Source organism: Danio aesculapii, chromosome 15, assembly GCF_903798145.1.
Source record: "Danio aesculapii chromosome 15, fDanAes4.1, whole genome shotgun sequence".
Lineage (NCBI taxonomy): Eukaryota > Metazoa > Chordata > Actinopteri > Cypriniformes > Danionidae > Danio > Danio aesculapii.
In genome coordinates this window covers 17,967,627-17,977,626 of record NC_079449.1, presented here as the reverse complement: position 1 = coordinate 17,977,626, position 10,000 = coordinate 17,967,627, and the positions used below count along the sequence as shown (strand labels likewise).

The window sequence follows — 10,000 nt, the reverse complement described above, 5'->3', positions numbered from 1 at the left end:
TTAACTCTGTCATAACAGCATGTGATTGTATGGGCTGCTTTTCACTGTACTTCGTGACAAAAAAAGAATATTAAATGTTGTTCTATATCCATGATGTAACTTGCAGGTATATTGTCCCCCTCATGTCTGTTGTCTAACCAGTTTTATGCTAGCAGCCGATTAACCTACAAGGTGACATCATAGTTCCTCCACTCTATAATATGGGCTTGAGCTATCTATGTTGTTTAAAGAGGACGAAGGAGCCAATCTCACCCAAGACGTCATGGGCAAAGAGGGCAGCGTTAGCGGCAGAGGAGGTGGGGCGTACAAGTTGGTCAGGTCTAAGTCTTTGAACTTTTTCCCAATCAAAGCCAGTGCCTTGTCTACCTGCTGCTGGGTTCCTAAAAACAAACAAAACAATGGGCTATATGCACAGCAAGTGTTTTTCAGACACAGAAAAACTTCTGGAGAAAGGTTGATGTAACTGTTTTCAATTTTATAAGATTTCTATTACCCGCAATGATAATTCAACTAAACCATAATCCATTAAATAGACTTAAGCATTCAATGACTTGTTCAAGTATAAAACAAGATGAAAGGCCATTTAAATGCATGCAGCATCAGGAGCAGCAGGCAGAAATGCCTTTGAAAATACTGTATTTTAAATAAATTTAAATAAATGTTAATATTTAAAAAAAAAGAACTTTAATGCAGTGCTTGTTATCGAGAACCACTTTATATTGCATCTCAACCAAGCAGTGTAGATCATTGATTTTTAAACAAACCAGATATGTTAAATATGTTGAGTTTATAAATGGCATGACAGTTACCGGAAGCACCTGAGCTGGCTTATTCAAAATTTAAAGTCCACGTGCAAGTAACCCATTCAGGGAGGCCACGGTTGAACAGTTAGAATATGGCCCTTCAGAGAAAGACATTCTTACCCTCTATATGGCAGATCTGAAACTCTTGAGTGTAAGGCAGGGTTGAAATGTAGATCTTAGCACCAGAGCTCTGCTTCAAGAAGCTCACGTATCTCCCTTGTTTGCCTATTAACCGTCCAACTAGATGCTACAAAAAAAAAAAAAAAAAAAAACACATCAATGGCTCAATTTTAGAAATGGGAATAAATACTTTGCACACTAACAGGTTGAGTTAACCATTCAAACATCACTGGCCATTAGGGCTGAAAAAAGATCACGATCTCGATTCGACTCTACACACAATCTTAATTCATCTTTTCTACGATTCAGCTAATTATATTTTCAAGATCGGGAGAGAAACTTAAAGGCAGTCGCACAAGTCTTTACAGGAACATGAACACCTTCAAATGGCGTTAAAAGTATCACATACTGTATTTATAAGGTATAATTCACCCAGAAATATATTTTCTTAATGTCATGTAATGATGTATTTGCAGCCGCAAAATCACACGTAAACGGGCCACGAGCTACCAAGAACGTGCGCGCGTGCACCCTGCATGCCAATGACGGCTACTTTAGTGAACAGAACCTGCATAGGCTGTGAATAACAAGTAATAAGTTGTAAACATAGACTGTAAAATATATGGACGGAGTAACCGTGACGTCACCCATAGGTTTCTGAAGAGCGCAAAAGAAGCCACAAGTAGGCGCGGCCAACCGTCGCCATTTTGTTCGCGCGTCATCGCACCCACGGCGGGATACCAAATAAGGGCAAAGAGGCGGAGAGTGGGCGGAGCTACAGACACCTGCTGGCACTTTGCTTAGACCTGGCAGACAGACTTTACTTTGGGAGAAACGCTTGATACTTTATTACCTGCGACTCGTTTGTGTTCTGACCACATGTGCTTGGCTGTACACTATATCAATAAAGTGTTTAGACTTTTAAAAACACTGTAGTAATACATTGAGCCACTAAACATTGCTCTTATGACGTTTTTCAACAGGAGGAATACGCGAATTACTTCCAAACACTTCAGATGTGTGTGTGTGTTAGTAAATGCAAGACTATTGATAAAATCCAGCACAACACTGTATGACAACGCTTCATATGACTGTTCTAGAGCCTACAGCTAATCAATCTGGCACATTCTGGAGTGCTTTACGGGTCTAAAGAAAAATATTAATGATAAATGATCTTAAATCAAACAAATACATTTATAGAGATGGTATACAAGTATAAAACTTTACTCACATGGGAAACGAGGCCACATGAATGGTTTGTGAGCACAATTAAGTGCAGACAGCATCCCATATCATCTGATAATTGTAAGAAATAAGTCCAAAAGGCAGCTGACTGAGTATAGCCACATAAAATAACACAAAAATGCGATGAATATGCCGAGATCAGTGGCTAATCTGCCGGATTCAGCTGAGGTGAAGTGACGGCGACCAGCGAGACCTAGCTGTCACTCAAGTGGCCACGCCCTTAATTATGCAAACTTAAAATAACCTAATATAAAGGAAATGGATGAGTTATAGAAAAATTCACCCCCCTCACAGTTGTCATGGAGGGTAATAATAGCTATATGAACCAAAATCGTTCTTTGTACCAGGCTGTAAACACCCTTTTTTCTGCTGTAAAGTTGGCCATTCTAACAGTGGGCTCAATTGCACTTTGCTCTATTATGGAGCCAGGACTATCGGAATTTTGATGAATTGCAGTTTCAGTTACTTCCGTATTGGCCTCCCTAGGGAGAGCGGGAGGTTGCCGCTTGGTTGTAAATAGCGTTCAGTTTGTTGCACAGAGCGATCGTTTGAGAGCCCCGCTGAAAGAATTTGCGTGTGTGTGTGTGTGTGTGTGTGTGTGTGTGTGTTTTATCACAGTGATGGCAGCCATGAGCTGCACTAGGAAGTGAAAATGAAACTGCATTTTATGGTTATGATTACGACAAGCATTTGATTTTTTTTTTCTTCCATAGCTAACACAGTGTTGTGCATGAAAATAAATGTTTTACAGTGTCAGTATAGCTACTCTAGCTTATATAATGTTGAATATAATGGAAGAAATCTGATAATGACAAATGTTTAATTTTACCTGTGAAAACAAATGGTCTAATAATGCTGTCAATGACAAATGACCAGCACATGTCTCAAACATAATAATTCAATTTTAGAATTATGAATAGCTGTATTGTGCTGTCATTTTACTGTGAATTAACAAACAGGACATACTGAAAGTCTGTTTAAGTCCACCATAATGACTGTACAAGATTTAGCATTTTAAGCAACAGTAGACTTACACATAGGCCTAATATTATTATTGTTTTACCATATGGTCACTTTAGAATTATAAGGTTCTGTCTGACATTTGTCAAAATTGAGTCGAAATTCTTTTTAAATGACAAATTGTTTACATTATAACTTTTTAAAAAAAACAAATGTTGTACACATACGGTTTGCTATATGGATTGCAAAAACTTTGAAGCTCAATATCATCAAAATCATTCAGAACGCAGAAAGAAACTTATAATTCCAAGGTGACGATATGTTTGAGAATTAACAATAATAATAGCCTACTCATATTAACCTTTATTTTACATCAAAAGAATCGTGATCTTGATTTCAACCAAAAAAAAAAAATCGTGATTCACATTTTTGCCAGAATCATGCAGCCCTACTGGCCATTTACGATTCATTCTGTGATTTGATTTAGACCAAGTCCTGTTGGCAACATAAAGAGTGTCTTTCTTAAAATCTGCTAAAATGGAAACTTTTGATTGATGGCAGAAGCACTAAATGGGGTTAGGGAAAACGCACCTTTGGCACCTCAATCTCCCATACAATAAGCTCTGAGCTCTGTGATTGACAGGTCTGGCTGGCACTCAGCTGACCATCTCCCGCCCCCAAGGTAGAACAGCTGTCCACTGAATCCATGCTGTTCACATCTGAACCTGTTGGGGGGGGGGAGAACACATTAATATGATTAGCATGAAACTTTATTGACTTTACCCATTGTTTGTAAAAGTAATTATAACCACAAATGTAATCAATTAAACACACAAGATTCACTGTACACATACATATGTACATCTTATCCCAAGGTAAAATGTTTGTATATAGTATTATGTATATAAACACACAAAAGGTAATATAGCAGATCAAATATAAGTTAATAAAATAAAAAGATTTGACAACAGATACAATACCATTTTATAAAATCACCTGCTACTAATCCTGAGATTATCTGAATATCGTAAATACCACAGTCATCGTAGTTGGAAAAATATGGCATCCATTCCACGTACGCTCCAGACAATATTCTACAATTAATACTGAAATTATTCAGGGGGTCTAAACAGATCATTCTTTAACAGAAATTCAAACACAAATGCCTGCTTAGCCAAGTCATGACAGTCTGCTAAGCAACCATGGGTTAACAATAACAAACACAACCAATACAGATGAAAATGACCACTGACGAACAAAACAAGCCTCTTCCCTCAGGACGAAAAGCTATTGTGTTTTTTTTTTATACCATTAAGGCAGTAAGTCCTCCTCTGTGTAATGACACTTCCTACAATCTGACAGTATCAATGATTGCTCATTTACTTGGCTTGAACTAACAGGAAGCAATTTTAGTTTCGCTACACTTTCTCCTTCCATTCAAATGAGGATGGGCTGAGGACTGGCTGTGTTCCTGACTGGATTAATCCACCTTAGAAATGCACTTCATTCCAAACCAAAGTGCACAAAACTGGCTACTTCACAATGCCCTTTGGGATGTAGGATTTTAAAAGATATAATTGGACACTTTTTACTCCATTGATTATTTGTGCATGGTTTAACACCCCTGAACATGTAACACATAAGATGCAGAAGTGCATCATGAGGAATCCCCTTGAAACTCTCCATCTATAGGGTATTAGGAATCGGACCTTCAGAAATGGATCAGAGCCAGTCTACGAACCTGACAGGAGGTCAAATATGACAGGAGGATCAGAAAGCCGCAACTTGTGTGACAACACCTTACAAGTGTTTAGCCAAATTTTTCTGTCATCAAATCAGCAGAGAAATGCCCTATGTCTTAAAAACAAACATTGGAAGTCACCGACCCAGTATTGTCATGTTCTTGTTTATAACAATTGAAGAACCAATAACAAACTTACTACTGCCCATTTCCAACACCTACTCTGAAGCAGGTCATTTAAAAAAAAAAAAAAAGCAAGAGACTGCTGATAACCATGTAAGGTGTAGCAGGGAGCAGTAAAAACAGCCGTGCACATGCGCTTGTGCTCATGTAACATACTCTGTTTGGGAACTTGAGCATCTGGGGTTACCTCCAGTTTGAGGTACCCTTGACTCAGGCTTTTTGAAGTACTACACTTGGAAAAACATCAATACGAGTATTGTCACTGGTTAGATTTAAACAAAACTAAGCCAACTGAAAACAGTGGTCTTCTTTGCGAACAATGAAAATTATTTGCAGCTTAATTTTAGTTGAAAACATCTGCAGAAAACTCCTTTACAACTGACAAGCTGCAAACTACAAAAGTGAATTACAAGCAAATCTAGTGCTTTGAATGAATGTGGGATAAACATACCATATCCTACATTTTTAAACAAACCACAATCAAACAACCTGCTAAAGTGGAGTTTGGATGGAGTGTGCAATATCAGGAGAAGCTCCAAGTTCACTAAAATGAAACTGAATTTGCGACTTGATAGGTTCAGGCACAAGGATGACAATTCATTTTTGGGTGACTCTGGTTTTGTGGTCGAGGCTTAGTGTTAAAATCTTTCAAACTCACCTCCAGATTGGTCAGCGTCTACCTCGCTGGCGGCACCATTCCTAAGGCCTGTTCCATTTAACCGTGCTGCCTCACAAACCGTAGCCACGTTTTCTGCAGTAAGGGGGGACTCCTGAGGGGCAATCAGAGCAAGACTCTCGTGCAATCCATCTTCTTGACCCTCTGTAGCCTTACAAATCCCTGAAATTTGAATGAGGTCCTCTTTGCTCTCAGATACTGTCGAAGACAACCCTGTGCTATGAAGGTCCTCGCTGCTGATGCCATCCTCGGACTGGCACGTGCTACATCCAGAGTCTTCCACTAGAGCTTCCTCCGCCTGCAACTTGGCCAGCGTTGGCGTGGACTCCAACTGTTCTCCAGACGGCACAGACAACAAGCCTCTTTCTTTTTCATTCTCCGGCATCTTCCAGAGCGAAGGTGCTAGACAACTATTGACAATCTCTTCTGCTATCTGCGCCGCCCGGGACTCTGCACTTTCTGGAAGTCGACTAGATTCCTCTTCTTTACCATTTAGAGCCAGTGTGCTGTTGTCGGCTGCTTCCGAACCTTTGCTGTACCGGGACTCACAGCTGCTGACTGCCATGACCTCCTGGGTGGCTGCCGAGATGACCTCAGTGATCAGCCCCGCCGCAAGACGTTGAAGCTCCTGCAAGTCTGGACCGGTCTCAGCTGGCAGGCCCAGGTCTCCGTTCTCATGATGCTGAGCCCCAGTGGAGATTTCTGAGAGGGGTGTGCTGGTGGAGTTGGGAAATGAGGTCAAATTCAGAGGTGTTTTGGGGCTGCAGGTCTCCAGCAGGACAGCTTCACTCTCTGTTAAAGATACAGTGGAGGCCAGCTCATCTTTAGAAATGTCAGCCTGCAGATTTTGAGCACAAGTTGGTGCTAAGCTTTCAGTGGCCACCTCTCCCTCAGGTTCCGGTCGCTCTGCTTTGGCTAGCTCTACAGAACGCTGGTTAGTTAGTGTTTGGTTTTCTACCTGCTTCTTGATTAAATCAGTGCTTGCTGGCGGTAACTGGCTTGATGGTCTGGCATCAGTTGCGACATCTGGTCCTTTGTGATGAGGGGTTTCCTCAACTGTTTTTGTGGGGGTTGAAGATGACACAGGAGTTGTCTGGCTAGTGGTCTCTGGGTGGATTTTGGGGGGGACTGATTTTGTACCGCTGTGAGGAGTGCTTAGTTGTCCACTCGCTAAGACAACTGGAGGGGTGCCAACAGCCTCTCCCGCAGTGGCTTTTAACACCGGTGTATGAATCTCCGCTACCACTTCCTGCTCAACAAGCCTGTGCTCTTTGGCCTTGACTCTGTCTCGGCTGGTTCTACGGTGTGTGCTGCTGGCTGCAGGGCAGCTTTTGTCAACCATTCCATTGCTGCCCTCGCCAGAGGAGGTCCGCAATCCCATGAGTGAGTCCTCCTCACTGTCGTGGCTGGTGATTCGCTCTTTCTTGCGGGAGATGTACCACCACCAGCCTATGAGTGCCAGCACTCCGGGAAGCGTATACGGAACAAAGGACCGGAACCTCAGTGGCATCTCCTCTGGACCCTAGCAGCTACACCTGCAGATCAACACAAGGAACAAAGATTAATCTAATTTTGTCCCTGCAACATGTAACAAATAACAATGCTGTGGCATGATGCAATATAATATGCACATTAAGATCAACCATTAAATCTTATTTCCAATGTTACTTTCATTACAAAACTCAATTACATATTTAATATTTACTTTAAAATACAATTGAAGTTCATCAATAACTTAATGTTTATGCAATGACAACTAAGGAAGAAAACAACTGAACTGCCTAAATGTGTCATTGGTGATTTTCCATATTGATAAATATTATAATTAATAAATTGACACAAAATACTGATACGAGTTTAAATTACATTTTGCATGAAGCAGCCAGAGCAATTCAAGAGATAACTTGGCACAGAAGCTTTAGCTAAAAACTAGAAGAAATTTGACCACAGACCATCAGAATCAGAAAGAATTCCAGGGAGGTGTGTAAAAAGAAAATGTTTAATTTTTTTTAGGTTAAAATTGTACTGCCTTTAGGATGTGAAAGAATCTGTGAGTCATTCTCATCCTGGATAAATTGCACCCTGATCAACATTCCTTTGTCTTGTTCACAAGTCTGTGCAAAACTTTGATAAGTACCACCTTATCGTGGTTTTACAAGATGCATGGGCATCAAGCATTCCATAGATCTGTACATTGATTATTACATATTATGCATTAAACTTTCTGCACATATATAGTACAATGTTTACAGTACTTTCAGCCATACTAGTTTACAGTGAGAGATAGGAGAGTCCTGGCCAGCCATGCAGAAACTTCAGGGACAATATCACATGGCTGACATTCAACCTCAGAGGCTGCTGGGAGCTACGTGCCATGTCTACCTCTTTGCTATTGGCTGGGAGGGGCATCTTTTCAGAGTTAAAAAAAGGACATTCATGCATGCCTTTCCATCATGGGAGCACCATTTCCCAGTCTCCAGAACAGGAAGACGACATCATGCACACACCCCTCCCATTCACTCCTGTACATAGTTACCAAAGATAAAGGGGTTTCCGTTTCTCGTCAGTCTTTAGTTTCAAAAAGCAACCTTCTAACTGACTTATTGCCAGTAAATGAAAACTACTTGCACGTGCATTACAAAGGACTAATGTACAGCAAAAAAATCTAATTGGATCTTAATGAATACAAATATTTTATCTAAATTTATCATTAAAAAGTAATAAAAAAAACAAGAAATTTATCAATCATCACCCTCCATTTGTTTAAAACCTTTGGTTTTCATCTGTTGCTAAGAACTTGCTAACAATATATTTTAGGTAACCAAACCAAAGAGGATAACTATCGATTTCCACAATAGGAAAAAAAATTGAGGTGGTTAACATGAGCCAATTTATTATAGGATTATAATATATGATGTTTTTTTTTTCTTTAGAATTCGTATTGCATTTATCATCACAAATGCAAATGGGGTTAAAACAAGTGGAGGGTAATTGAGAGAAGTAAATGAGGGCAGCTGTTAAAGTACAATGTTAAATGCATCTAAAACTCGGTCTTCATGTTATGTCTATCATAATGATGCGATCATACGAATACTTCATAACCACACAAAAAATGACAAACTACTGGCTTGGCATGCATATTATAGCAATTTAATTGTATTTGTGGATCTGTTTGAAGTTACTGGAATCCTTTTGATAACAATGGTCTATACACACAACTTTTCAAACATAAGAATTACCCAATTTTATGTGCATTGTGTGTAAAAGCACCCCTAGACTGCATATACAGGTGCTGCATCTGTAGAAGGTTGCAAAATACAATGAAGCAAAACTCATTTCAGATGTACAAGAAATAAAACATCACTAGTAAACAAGATAGCTGTACATGAACTTAAGCATTTAAGTGTGTTTAAGGGTTACAATACCCCCAAATCACTTAAATTACAAGAAAATAACATTAAAATAAATACAGCATTTAAATTGACCTCCAGATTATTAATTTATAACCCCGTTCATTCATGTAATCATTAAATGTCACAATTTCCTCAAATACATTCTGCACAGATAAGGTGTTCATATTTTATAGATTTTACTTAAAATGGGTTTAGCTCACTCTATGATTTAGTCTATTTTTATGTTGTCTTTGTCAAGCATCAATTTTCCAAGACGAACAGTACTTGCCAGTAAACGTGAATCTGATTCAAACGTCTGGCATGCATGCAACACTTTCTATATCTCATTCACTGCTGAACGAATCTGTTGTAGTACCAGATATGGAGGTTGGTCAGAGAACACAATAGTCATAATATTAATACTACACTGTCTGTTAGCGCTATCAGTCTTGAGCACGTTTCATGTTACCACGTAGCCACATTACAGTAGTTTCTGCTCAGTGAAGTCTTCCTGAAACAGTTTGAGTCCAGTGTTCACCTTCAGCACGAGGTTAAATACACGCTTGCTGAGTTTAACGCTCGCTGTCATATCATGGCCTGAGCGCGTGCGCGAGCGGACCATAGAAAGAGAACCGAGCGCGTGCTGCACGGTGGCCGTTCGACCTTGGGAAGCGTATAGATAACGAAGAGGGCACCGTAGCCAGTCATTCGCACAACACGTTACATACGAGCCCATCGACAGCAAGTAAGCAGCTTACTAGTGCTGCAGCATTCAGAATACAAACGCGAACCTCCGATCACTCCAGCGCGTGAGGTAACAGTTACGCGCACCGGCTGCTGGTAGAAAAATTCACCGAAGAGACACGAAAGTGACGTTCTT

At 40.0% G+C, this 10,000-nt stretch overlaps 1 protein-coding gene across 2 annotated transcripts in view; it reads right to left on the bottom strand.

Moving 5' to 3' along the window:
* The window catches only part of akap1b (A kinase (PRKA) anchor protein 1b), a 21,933-nt gene that overhangs the window by 10,518 nt on the left and 1,415 nt on the right, over positions 1-10,000 (bottom strand). For both annotated transcript variants that reach the window (XM_056473214.1, XM_056473215.1), the window contains exons 2-5: positions 5,711-7,263; positions 3,720-3,853; positions 924-1,050; positions 253-380 (exon numbers count right to left, since the gene is read on the bottom strand). In XM_056473214.1, the coding sequence (XP_056329189.1) occupies positions 253-380; positions 924-1,050; positions 3,720-3,853; positions 5,711-7,238 (1,917 nt within the window). In that variant the 5' untranslated portion in view covers positions 7,239-7,263. The remainder of the gene's footprint in view (positions 1-252; positions 381-923; positions 1,051-3,719; positions 3,854-5,710; positions 7,264-10,000) is intronic.